The sequence below is a fragment of the Lepidochelys kempii genome, chromosome 2 (genome assembly GCF_965140285.1).
Source record: "Lepidochelys kempii isolate rLepKem1 chromosome 2, rLepKem1.hap1, whole genome shotgun sequence".
Taxonomy (NCBI): Eukaryota; Metazoa; Chordata; order Testudines; family Cheloniidae; genus Lepidochelys; species Lepidochelys kempii.
In genome coordinates, this window is record NC_136381.1 from 980,010 (window position 1) to 992,750 (window position 12,741).

The 12,741-nt window shown below is 56.1% G+C and overlaps 1 protein-coding gene across 1 annotated transcript in view; it reads right to left on the minus strand.

Annotated features, from left to right (window-relative positions):
* Nucleotides 1-12,741, minus strand: part of LOC140906229 (microtubule-actin cross-linking factor 1, isoforms 6/7) — a 54,749-nt gene that overhangs the window by 18,203 nt on the left and 23,805 nt on the right. Inside the window, exons 16-19 of the mRNA XM_073329790.2 lie at nt 10,158-10,327; nt 8,743-8,905; nt 8,238-8,392; nt 1,935-2,009 (exon numbers count right to left, since the gene is read on the minus strand). Of these exons, the coding sequence (XP_073185891.2) occupies nt 1,935-2,009; nt 8,238-8,392; nt 8,743-8,905; nt 10,158-10,327 (563 nt within the window). The remainder of the gene's footprint in view (nt 1-1,934; nt 2,010-8,237; nt 8,393-8,742; nt 8,906-10,157; nt 10,328-12,741) is intronic.

A 12,741-nucleotide genomic window follows, 5' to 3' on the forward strand; every position in this document is an offset into this window, starting at 1 on the left:
GAGGAGACAAATTACCATGGACCCTCTCCAAACCCCCAGCCCCCGGTGCTGGCACAGACCCCGTCTCTGGCTGCTGCCAGGCCAGACGCCTTCTCCAGCCAGGTACAGACGCTGGAATGAGGCTTCACCGCAGGAGCTGGTTCCCCCAGTGAGGGGGAGCCACGGCCTGGCTGTGCTGATGTGGGCGTGGGGCACGGCCTCTCCATACTGACTGGGGGGGGAGCCACAGCCTCGCTGTACTGATGGGGGAGGGAGGCCCCTCTGTACTGACCTGGGGGAACCTTGGCCCCTCTGTACTGATGGGGTGTGACGTTATTGACTGAACTGGGACCGTATAGAACATGGTTGCAACCAAGGTCCTGTAGTGGCACCAAATCTTGTACAAAGGGGGTCAAATGAGGTGTCTCAGACAAGGTGATGGTTTGCTGGTTAGGATTATGCTGTCTGTGTGTGTGTGTATCATTTTTGTAGTTGAAGTTATGAATATTGGCTCTATACTGTCTGTATTTCAAACTTCTGCTCTGCTTCTGGGTGACACCCCAGACAAGTTGGTGTCAGCTCTGCCTAGCCTGCTTGATGGCCCATTAAGGACCATCCGCTATACAACTGACCCATTGAGAGAAGGCAGACACGCCTTGGGACTCAGCCAGGTGTGCAGGGACCTGCCTGTGGACAGAACTCTGAGGTGTTTCCAGGCCATGGGATGGGCAGCTTGTCTTTGGGACACAGAAAGCAGAGACCACATGGCAAGAGACTGTAAAACGCTGCTGCAGCTCCTCCATCTGGTCTTCAATCCTGCTTCCTATCTCTGGAGGGACTTGGCTGCACTGAAGCTTTGAACCAAGGACTGAAAGACCCATCCCAGCTGAGGATCATAGAATCATAGAATATCAGGGTTGGAAGGGACCTCAGGAGGTATCTAGTCCAACCCCCTGCTCAAAGCAGGACCAATCCCCAATTTTCACCCCAGATCCCTAAATGGCCCCCTCAAGGATTGAACTCACAACCCTGGGTTTAGCAGGCCAATGCTCAAACCACTGAGCTATCCCTCCCCCCCAAAAGACTTGATTTTCTTGATGTTCTCCAGAGACTTGATTTGAACCTGCCGTTTATTCCCTCACTGCTGCAAGTCTGAACCGAGAACTTGGCCGTTCCTGTCTGTCATTGATTCCATTGAACCCATTCTAGCTCTCATCTCTATCATTTTCCTTTTATGAATAAACCTTTAGATTTTAGATTCGAAAGGATTGGCAACAGCGTGATTTGTGGGTAAGAGCTGATTTGTACATTGACCTGGGTCTGGGGCTTGGTCCTTTGGAATCGAGGGAACCTTTCTTCTTTTACTGGGGTATTGGTTTTCATAACCATCTGTCCCCATAACAAGGGGCACTGGTGGGGATACTGGGAAACTGGAGTGTCTAAGGGAATTGCTTGTGTGACTTGTGGTTAGCCAGTGGGGTGAGACCAAAGTCTTCTCTGTCTGGGTGGTTTGGTTTGCCTTGGTGTGCACAGAAACCGCAGCTTGGGGCTGTGACTGCCCTGCTCTCTGCTATTGGTCCTGAATTGATACTCTCAGTTGGGTCCTGCCAGAACCAGGAAAGTTACATGGGGGGGGCAGTGGCCCCTCTGTACTGATGGTGGGGAGGAGCCACAGCATCTCCGTACTGGCCTGGGGGAGCTGTGGTCTCTCTGTACTGACTGGGCACCTCACCAGGCTGCTGTCTGGGGCCCAAAGGGCAGGGAGGACTCAGCCCCAAGTCTCAGCTCTGGCCAAGCGGGGAACCTCTCCCAGCTCCCCAGCAGAGAGGGATCAGGGCTGAGGGAGACTCAGGATAAGCGCGGTGTCTCTGCTCGTGGACCCAGGTGTCCAAACGGGCAGGGACATGCCAGGCTGCAGCAGTCCCATCTCGCCGAGGGCAGGGGGTGGTACTTACCCGGTACCGATTGGCACTGATTTGCTCCACCTGGAAGCGCTTGGCACAGTTGCACTGGGCCACCTGCCGGTTTACCTGGAACACAGCACAAGGTCCTGGGCAGTGTGAGGCCTGTGACCGCCCAGCGCGGCTTCCAAAGGCTGGGACTCCATGAGCTGGCTGACAGCCTGGAGAGACCCCTCCCGCCCCCAGCATCTGCCCTTCCTCCCTCCATCATCTGCCCCACCTGGTGTGAGCCCTGGGCCCTGCACCGGTCTGCAAGCTGCCCAGCCCTGGTGTGGCCCTCACAGATGTCAGGGTGAAAGGGCAGGAACAGCTCCAGCCTGTGAGCCAGCCCCGATTCAACCCATCAGCCAGATGGAGCAAGACGGCTGTGGCTGGCACCCTCCCGCCCATGTACCTTGTGTCAGGGTGGGCTGGGATGGTGATATCACAGGGAGTGACCATGGCAAAAGGCACCTGCAGCCCCCCCATCCCCCCATTTCGGATTTTTTCCTCCCCCAGGCTCTGAGGGAGCCACAATTCATAGCTCCAGGCAAGGGAGGCCGTTAGAGTATCTCGCTCCTATGTAGCGCAGGCCAGCGACCCCTGGGCTGAGCCCCGCGGCTTGTGCTTGGCTAAAGCATGTTCCAACCAGGCTGGACTGGAGGCCTCCAGAGCGGGAGAGCCCACCCCGACACTTGGCAAACTGTTCCATGGCTAACCACCCCCCTGTTAAAAACCTGCCCCTCTTTGCCTGGCTGAATTGGTCCAGCTTCAGCTTCCAGCCGGTGCCTCTTTCTCAGGCCTTTTTCTGGTAAAGAGCCAGCTGCTGTCAGCACTCTCCTCTCCCCTTGCAGGCGGCGAGCACGGCACCTCCCCGCCGGTCTCTCAAGCCAGCGGAGGGAGTGCTTTGAGGCTCTCGCTGGCAGCCCTGGAGTTCTGTCTGTGGCTCTCCAGCGTTACAGCCTCCTGTTTCCAGTGCGGAGCCCAGGGCAGGACGCAGAATCCCAGTAAGGGCTCGGCAGTGCTGCACCCAGAGGTCGTCACCTTCCTGCTCCCCCTCTCTATTCCCCTGCGCACACATCCTGGGATCATATCACCCGGCTGGCCCCAGGGCTGCACCAGGAGCTGTGCCACAAGCCCTCAGTCCTTTGCCGGGTCACTGCACTGGAATCCAGCCCCCATGCAGTGCCACCTATGGCTTTGTTGCTAGATGTCTGACCTTGCATTTCACTGTGTCCAAACACGCCCTGTCCAAGTGAGCCCCCGTCCCAGGCGATCCAGCTCACCCTGTGACCAGGTCCCGGCATTATTTGCCCTCCGCCAATATCTGTCTTCTTCAGCGCTCAGCCAAGCGGTTGGCTGGAGTGATCATTCACCATTTGGGCCGTTCCTGCATGGCCACAAGGGTTTGATGGCCCAGGAGTCAAAAACAGAACAGACTTGATGAACCCAGGTAATAGGGGGTCTGCCTCTGTGCCACCTGCAGCCCTCAGGTGGTGGAATTTTATCCGAGCCACCCGGAGAATGATGTTGCTGGAATCTCTTGTGGCATTCTCGTGACATGTCCGAAAAGCATAAGACGCTGTCTGCGGACAATGGCCCCGGGAGTCTGTAGACCAGAGCGAGCATAAACATCTGCATTACAGGTGACGTCATCTCACTTTATGCCCAATATATAACGCTGGCATGTTGTGTGGAAAACCTCCAGCTTTGCCCAGTCTGAGCAGCACTGCGTCCACATTTGGCAGCCGGACAATGGTACGGAGAGGATATAGATCCTGAACCTGATTGTTGTGCTGGGATGATGCTAATTCCATATTTGTTGTAAATGACACTGCGATGCCAATCCGATGGGGAACCTCCATGTGAGAGTTGGAGGAACTGGTGAGTATAGAACCCAAACAGCAAAAGCTGGAGACTGCTTCGACAGTTTTGTTATGCAGAGATTGGAGTCGCGGGTGGACCTGGTCCCAGATTTTGAAGCTTTGTCTTTGACCATGGACCATGTCTTTGACCAAAACATGGAGGCCAATCTTAGCCGACTCCCCCTGAGTCCAACCTGTACCACATCGTGGTGTGGGGAGTGTAACATCTGAAGTAGGGGATCGCTGCTTGGAGCTACGCCATCAACAAGGAAGGCTTGTCCGAAATATCACCCTGGGCATTGCACGAGGTGGACAGTCCCGCGTGAGCCCTGGACAGGACGGCTAACACCGGCACCGAAGATGCAGGGCAGCAGCTGCCCCTCGCTATCTGAGGTGAGGAACGTCACTGAGAAAGACTCAACGGCTTGGGTCGCACAGCGTGAAGCCAGCGCTCGTAGCCCAGGGAAAGGGCCATGTTACCGCGCCTCCGGCTCATCCCAGCGGGACAAGGTATTTCCCGGGATAATCGTTTGCTCTTGCTTTCCAAATATCCCTGAATGACACACATCAGCGAGTCAGTCTGTTCTTCCAGATCACTGGCAGAGATGCCAGCCTGATTCCACCGCTAGGTTTCACCCACTCCCAATATCGTTAAACAACGTGAGACGCTCCCCAGCCCAGGCACGTGTCCCAGACAGGGCTCAGCCCAATCTCTCTCCGCGAACTCCAGCCTTTTAAAGGATGCAGTGATGGCACCTAAACTTGCCCATCAAAAAGACCCAGGTCGTGGCCCCCCTACACCCTGCCAATGCCCTGGGAGGAGGGTCAGCTCGCTCTGCCCTGCCCCGTGACTAAGCCCGCAGGCCCTGCACACGGCCCCAGGGCACAGGCTCTGCTGGCTGAGATGTCACTGGAGTTCCCTTCCTGAAGCCCTGGGCGAGTTCAAGAAGATGGGGAGACATGCCGGGTAATTACAGACCTATCAGGCTGACTTCAATCCCAGGCAAGAATACAGAGTGGTTGACATGGGACTCAATTAATAATGAGGTAAAGGTGGGTAATGTAATTAATGCCAATCGATGTGGCTTTATGGAAACTAGATCCTGTCAAACTAATGGTGTCTTTTTCTGATGCGATTCCGTGCTTGGCTGATAAAGGTGATCGTGTTGACTGAGAGATTGAGACTTCTGAAGGCGTTTGACTTGGTGCCGCCTGGCACTGATTGCTAAACTAGAATGACATAAAATGACCGTGGCCTGAAAACTGGCTAACTGCTTGGTCTCAAACTGTCACTGTAAATGGGGTGTTGTCACTGAGTGGGTGGGTTTCCAGGGGGTCCCCCAGTGATTGGTGATTGGTCCTACGTTCTTTAACACCTTTATCAATAACCAGAAGGAAACATAAAATCATCAAAGTGATCATCATCAGAAACCCAGAAGCCTGATCACCTCTGCAAATGACACAAGAATTGGGGGCATGGTAAATTCAGATTGAAATTCTGATTCAGAGTGACCTGGTGTGACGAAGTGGGACTGTTCTTAATGTTTCCTCTGAATAGTGTGGGGGTGCCTCAGTTTCCCATATGCAGTTCTTAAGTATCTAGGGGGTGGGGTAAGGGTGTATGATCGTTGCAGAGCCCTAGAGGGCAGGTGTGTGCAGGGGTCTGGACACAGAGAATGGCCGACACCTGTTTCCTGGCAACTGATGGCCTGGGCCCTTCCCCCCTGCAAGGTGAGAGCTAAAGGGTTGGAGAACAAAGGGATCAGGTGACCTCCTGGCCCAGGAAAGGGGAAAGCCCAGAGGAGGAGGGGCTGGAGGGAGTTTCAGTTTGGGGCTGGCTGGGACATGGAGTGAAGGGCAGACGGGGTTGTCTGGCTCACTGCCCCCCAAAATGGACCCAGCTGAGGGGTCCTGTTCTCTGCACCTACTAGCTCTGTGTTAGACCATGTTCCTGTCATCTAATAAACCTTCTGTTTTCCTGGCTGGCTGAGAGTCCCGTCTGACTGCAGAGTTGGGGGGCAGGACCCTCTGGCTTCCCCAGGAGCCCCGCCTGGGCGGACTCGCTGGGGGAAGCGCATGGAGGGGCAGAGGAGGCTGAATGCTCCGAGGTCAGACCCAGGAAGGTGGAAGCTGTCTGAGCTGTGTGCCCTGCAGACAGGCTGTTCACAGAAAGGAGACTTCCCCAGAGTCCTGACTGGCTTCATGGGGAGCAGTTCCAGAACATCGCCCAGGGACCCTGTGACACCTGGATCACCTGGTCAACTGGGTGCAAGCAAACCAGAGGGCTAAATGCAAATGCATATATGCAGGAACAGAGAACACAGGAGGGGGAACTTTACCCTGGGAAGCAAGGACTCTGAAAAAAATCTGAGGGCTGTGGTGGATAATCAGGTGAACATGAGCCCCAGTGCGATGCGGTGGCCAAAGGGCTAATGGGATCCTTGGGTGCATAAACGGGGGATTCTCGAGTAGGAGCAGAGAGGTTCTTGTATCTTTGTATTTGGCCCTGGTGTGACCACTGCTGGAGGTACAGTTCTAGCATCCACAATTCAAGGGTGTTGATAAATTGGGGAGGCTTCAGAGAAGACCCACAAGAATGATTAAAAGGATTGGAAAACCTGCCTTATATTGAAAGACTCAAAAAGTTCAATCAAAAATAGGAACGGCCATGTTGGGTCCATCTAGCCCAGTAACTTGTCATCCAACAGTAGCTGGAACCAGGTGCTTCAGAGGGAATGAACAGAGCAGGGTAATTTTGAGTGACCCATCCCCTGTCATCCAGTCCCAGCTTCTGTCATTCAGAGGTTTAGGGAAACCCAAAGCATGGAGTTGAATCCCTGACCATCTTGGCTAATAGCCATTGATGGACCTATCCTCCAGGAACTCATCTAATTATTTTTTGAACCCTGTTATTGTCATGGTCTTCACTACATCCTCTGGCAAGGAGTTCCCCAGAGTGACCGTGCATTGTGGGAAGAAATACTTCCTTTTGTTTGCGCTAAACCTGCTGCCTGTTAATGTCATTGGGTGACCCCTGGTTCTTGTGTTACATGAAGGGGTAAATCACACTTCCTTCTTCACTTTCTCCACCCCAGTTATGATTTTATAGACCTCTAGCATATCCCCCCCTTAATGGACACGGAGGGTCTGATCCAGTCTGGCAATTCCTACATGATCAAACAATGAGCTCCAATAAGGCAAGCAACATGCCCACCAGCAATCACCCATAACCACCAGCCCTTTGCTATCTTTGTCCCCTTCTCGGTATGGGTCAGAACCTGAGCTCCTTTCTCAGGGTCAGCAGCTACTGCAGCCAATGGGAGCTTTGCCTAAGGAGTGCACAGGGCTGCCAGGGCGTGGCCATGTCTGTGGCTGTCTCCCTCCCTCTCCATTGTTCTCTGCTGTTCTCCCCTTGACACAGTTCCCAAGGCCTTGTGCTGCAGAAAGCGCAACGTGCCAGTTAAAGCCAGACCCAGATCATCCTCCATCCCTGCACAGGTCCCCAGTCCCCTGGTCCTGCTGCTAACTCCTCTCCAGCCTGCCTGGACTGTCTCGGGGACAGATACTGGAGCACAGGAGCTGTCTCCTCATCCAGACAGACCCCAGCTCTCCAGCCTCCCCTTCTCAGCCTTTCACCAGCACTCTGCCCAGCCTGTTGGAGGCCGGGTACCCGGCGTAAACCCTGCTAATCGCTGGCAGAGGGAAGCAGAGAGAGTGTAGTGGGGAAAACCCACCTGGTGACCAATGCCTGGCCTGCAGGCACCGGCATTGCAGCCCCGTCCCGTCCCCACGGCTGCACTCTACCCGGGGTGAAGCGGAGGCCTTAGGAACTATATGGAAAACCAAATGTTTCCAGTGGGGTTTGCCCAGCACACAGGTGGCCTGTCTATTTGCTCACAACGAGCAGGGCCAGGGCGAGTGGAGCACGATCGGTGAGCGCCTACACAAGGAACGAAGATTTGATAACGGGTGTCACGGACTCCCAGGTCATGCCCACTCTTTACCCCGTGTGGTCCGTGGGGGGAGCCCCCTTCAGTGAGACAGCCCTTCTCAGGGGTCCACTCTGTCTCGGAGGTTCAGCCCCTCCACCTCCTGGAGCCGCACCTCTCGGAGCCTTCGCACCAGGGCTGGAAGCTGAAGCCAGACGAATGCGGGCAGGAAATGATGTGACGTTTCTCACAGGGAGGGCAGTGAAGCGGTGGGACAATGTACCAGGGCGGTGGTGGAGTGTTTAAATCTGGGTTGGGTGTTCTGTCTACAAGCTCTGCTCTAGGAGTTATCTGGGAGCATCTCTGGCCTGCATGACACAGGAGGCCAGCGCAGATGATGCCAGTGGTCCCCTCAGACTCCCACTCACTGCCCACTGCCCCCGCAGTAGCTGCGAACGCTCCTCTCCTGCAGCTCCTGGTGCCCTCCCAGTGCCTGAGCTGCCCAGCTCCGCACCCTGCCATACCTCGTCCTGGATCTGCTCAGCGTCAGCGACCCTCCGCAGCGGGTCGCGGCTGGGGTGCAGAGCACTGACGAACTCGTAGTAATCAATGAAGCCATCACTGTTCATATCAAAGATGCTGGCCACAGCGCTCATCTCCAGGATGTTAGTGGGGAATTCTGGGTCGGGGGAAGCGCGCTGTCAGAGAACCCTTCGGTGCCCCTGCAGTGGTTCCCCTGCAAGCCTGGCGGCTCCCCGGCTCTGATCTGGGTGTCCCTGGCCCCAATCCTTCCCAGAGGGAGAAATTCCCCAGTGTCGGGGCCCTGTCTCTCCCCCACCACCCCCACCAGCATCAGCCCTCACAGCCCTATAAAAACATCACTCCCCAGTGATGCCTTCTAGTCACTATGGAAGCCAGGTGATGTGGGGAGCATGCAGCTTGCATCAGCCAGGTCAGCCAGACCCAGGCTCCCCAGATCCCCCGGAGGGACCCCACCCCCCCACTTCCAGGGCCCGGGCCCCTGCTCACTGGAGGAGAGGACGCTCTGGACGAACTCCTCCTGGCTGATCCGCCCGTCCTGGTCCCGGTCGATGCCTCGGAAAACATCCAGGATGCGGGATTTCCTGTGGCTGATCCACTGCACGTACCGCTTCCTCCAGACGCCAAAGTCAAAGTGTGCGAACTCCTCCACCTCCGAGACAGGGACGCCAGGAATGACCCACGGGGGCAGCTCGGCCGGGCACGGGCCATAGGGGGGGAACGGAGCATCTGTGCCCCCAAGGCGGCTCGGCCGGGCATGGGCCATAGGGGGGGAACGGAGCATCTGTGCCCCCAAGGCAGCTCGGCCAGGCACGGGCCATAGGGGGGAAATGGAGCATCTGTGCCCCCAAGGCGGCTCGGCCAGGGACAGGCCATAGGGGGGGAACGGAGCATCTGTGCCCCCAAGGCGGCTCGGCCGGGCACGGGCCATAGGGGCGGAATGGAGCATCTGTGCCCCCAAGGCGGCTTGGCCAGGCACAGGCCATGGGGGGGAACGGAGCATCTGTGCCCCAAGGTGGCTCGGCCAGGCACGGGCCATGGGGGGGGAATGGAGCATCTGTGCCCCCAGGGCGGCTCGGCCGGGCACGGGCCATGTGGGGAGGAGGGAGGGAAACGGCACACCTGTGCCCCCAGGGCGGCTCGGCCGGGCACGGGCCATAGGGGGGGGAATGGAGCATCTGTGCCCCCAGGGCGGCTCGGCCGGGCACGGGCCATGTGGGGAGGAGGGAGGGAAACGGCACACCTGTGCCCCCAGGGTGGCTCGGCCAGGCACGGGCCATATGGGGAGGAGGGAGGGAAACGGCACACCTGTGCCCCCAGGGCGGCTCGGCCGGGCACGGGCCATAGGGGGGGGAATGGAGCATCTGTGCCCCCAGGGCGGCTCGGCCGGGCACGGGCCATGTGGGGAGGAGGGAGGGAAACGGCACACCTGTGCCCCCAGGGTGGCTCGGCCAGGCACGGGCCATATGGGGAGGAGGGAGGGAAACGGCACACCTGTGCCCCCAGGGCGGCTCGGCCGGGCACGGGCCATAGGGGGGGGAATGGAGCATCTGTGCCCCCAGGGCGGCTCGGCCGGGCACGGGCCATGTGGGGAGGAGGGAGGGAAACGGCACACCTGTGCCCCCAGGGCGGCTCGGCCGGGCACGGGCCATAGGGGGGGGAATGGAGCATCTGTGCCCCCAGGGTGGCTCGGCCAGGCACGGGCCATGGCTGGGGTTCTAGTTGCCCGAAGCAGAGTGTGGAGCTGTGGTGCATACCGCAGCCAGGCCTGGCTTCCATCCCATCAGCCAGCCTGCACCCCCCCCAGCCTGCCGCTCCCACGGCCCCTACCTCCCGCAGCCGCTGCAGGGCCCCCGGGCTGCACCGCCCCCCGTGAGACGAGGGCAGGAGCCCAACTCCCCTACCTCGCGCAGCCGCTGCAGGGCGCTCTGCAGCCGGTACTGCCGGTCCAAGGCCAGGAGCCAGAGCTGCTGCCAGCGGTGTAGGAGCTGCATCATGGGGGGGCTCGGGGGCTCCAGGTCGACGAGCGGCACCTGGGGAGCGGCGCGGGGGGGTTTCACAGCACTGCGTCGCCCTGCAACCAGCCGAGAGACGGGCCTCAGTACCCATGGGCTCAGTACCCATGGGGGCGATCGGGGGGGAGGGGGCAGTGAGGGGGGCTCCACGGGTCAGTGAGGGGGGATACCAGTGGCAGTGGGGGGAGACAGATTGAGGAGGGCGGTGAGGGGGGATCCAGGGGATAGCGAGGGGGGATCCAGGAGGTGGGGGGGCGGATTGCACTCCATATGTTTATGGAAATATGCTTATGAGTGTGAATATGAGGTAACTGGAATATGCTTCATGCAAAAGGTCTCTTGTAAGGTATCATTACAAAGCCTAAAACCTACTGAGTGTGGTCATCCTATTTCTATGTATGTATCATTCTCGTATCTGAAACTAGGAATATGAAGTATTACTCTGAGGTTCTATTGTAATTATGCAAAGTGTGGGCCATTAATGGTGGCTCCCCCTCACTAGGACAATTGGTTGTGAATGGGTTTATTTACCTGCAAGCCTTCCTGTGTACCTGACCTGGGTAATGAAGAATGAGGTCTTACAGTGACATGTGACCATGTCACCTGATACTGGAATCCATCTTAAATTTGGTACTTTTCCATTTAGAAAGAGGCGTGGGGACCCAGAGACAAAAGATTCCCACCTTGTGCCAAAGCTATAAAAGGGGGGTGGAACAGAACAAAGCAGGCTGCAGTCATGAGAACACCCCTGCTTTCCACCTAAGATGCCTGCTGGAGCTAACAAGGGCTGTACCAGGGAAAAGGATGGACCCAGACTAAGAAGGAGTCTAGTCTGTGAAAGAAGCTTATTGGAACATCTTGGAGGGTGAGATTTACCTGTATGCAGTTTCTTAAATGTATTAGGCTTAGACTTGCGTGTTTTGTTTTATTTTGCTCGGTAACTTACTTTCTTCTGTCTGTTATTACTTAAAACCACTTAAATCATACTTTTTATATTTAATAAAATAACTTTTTTTATTAATTAACCCAGAGTAAGTGATTAATACCTGGGGGAGCAAACAGCTGTGCATCTCTCTCTATCAGTGTTATCGAGGGTGGACAATTTATGAGTTTACCCTGTAGAAGCTTTATACAGAGTAAAACAGATTTATTTGGCCTTTGGATCCCATTGGGAGCTGGGTGTCTGGGTGCTGGAGACAAGTGACTTGCTGAGCAGTTTTCAGTTAAGTCTGCAGCTCTGGGGGCGTGGACCAGACCTGGGTCTGTGTTGTAGCAGGCTGGCGTGTCTGGCTCAACAAGGCAGAGGTCTGGAGTCCCAAGCTGGGAGGGAAAATGGGCTCAGAGGTAATCTCAGCACATCAGGTAACAGTCCCAATGGGATCTCTGTGACAGAACCCATCACCCATCATCATTTAGGGGTGAAGTGGGAGGAGGCAGATTGAGGGGGTGTGACGTTATTGACATAATCTGGGACCATATGGATCATTGTTGCAACTAAAGTCCTGTCGTGGAACCAAATCTTGTATAAAGGGGGTCAAATGAGGTGTCCCAGACAAGGTGATGGTTTGCTGGTTAGGATTATGCTGTCTGTGAGTGTGTATTATTTTTGTAGTTGAAGTTATGAATATTTGCTCTATACTGTCTGTAGTTCAAACTTCTGCTCTGCTTCTGGGTGACACCCCAGACAAGTTGGTTTCAGCTCTGCCCAGCCTGCTGGGTGGCCCATTAAGGACCATCCACTACACAACTGACCCATTGAGAGAAGGCAGACACGCCTTGGGACTCAGCCAGGTGTGCAGGGACCTGCCTGTGGACAGAACTCTGAGGTTTTTCCAGGCCATGGGATGGGCAGCTTGTCTTTGGGACACAGAAAGCAGAGACCACATGGCAAGAGACTGTAAAACGCTGCTGCAGCTCCTCCATCTGGTCTTCAATCCTGCTTCCTATCTCTGGAGGGACTTGGCTGCAGACTGAAGCTTTGAACCAAGGACTGAAAGACCCATCCCAGCTGGGGATGTTCTCCAGAGACTGGATTTGAACCTGCCGTTTATTCCCTCACTGCTACAAGCCTGAACCAAGAACTTGGCCATCACTGTCTGTCATTGATTCCATTGAACCCATTCTAGCTCTCATCTCTATCCTTTTCCTTTTCTGGATAAACCTTTAGATTTTAGATTCAAAAAGATTGGCAACAGCGTGATTTGTGGGTAAGATCTGATTTGTACATTGACCTGGGTCTGGGGCTTGGTCCTTTGGGATCGAGGGAACCTTTGTTCTTTTGCTGGGGTACTGGTTTTCATAACCATTCGTCCCCATAACGAGGGGCACTGGTGGGGATACTGGGAAACTGGAGTGTCTGAGGGAATTGCTTGCGTGACTTGTGGTTAGCCAGTGGGGTGAGACCGAAATCCTCTGTCTGGCTGGTTCGGTTTGCCATGGTGTGCACAGAAACCCCAGCCTGGGGCTGTGACTG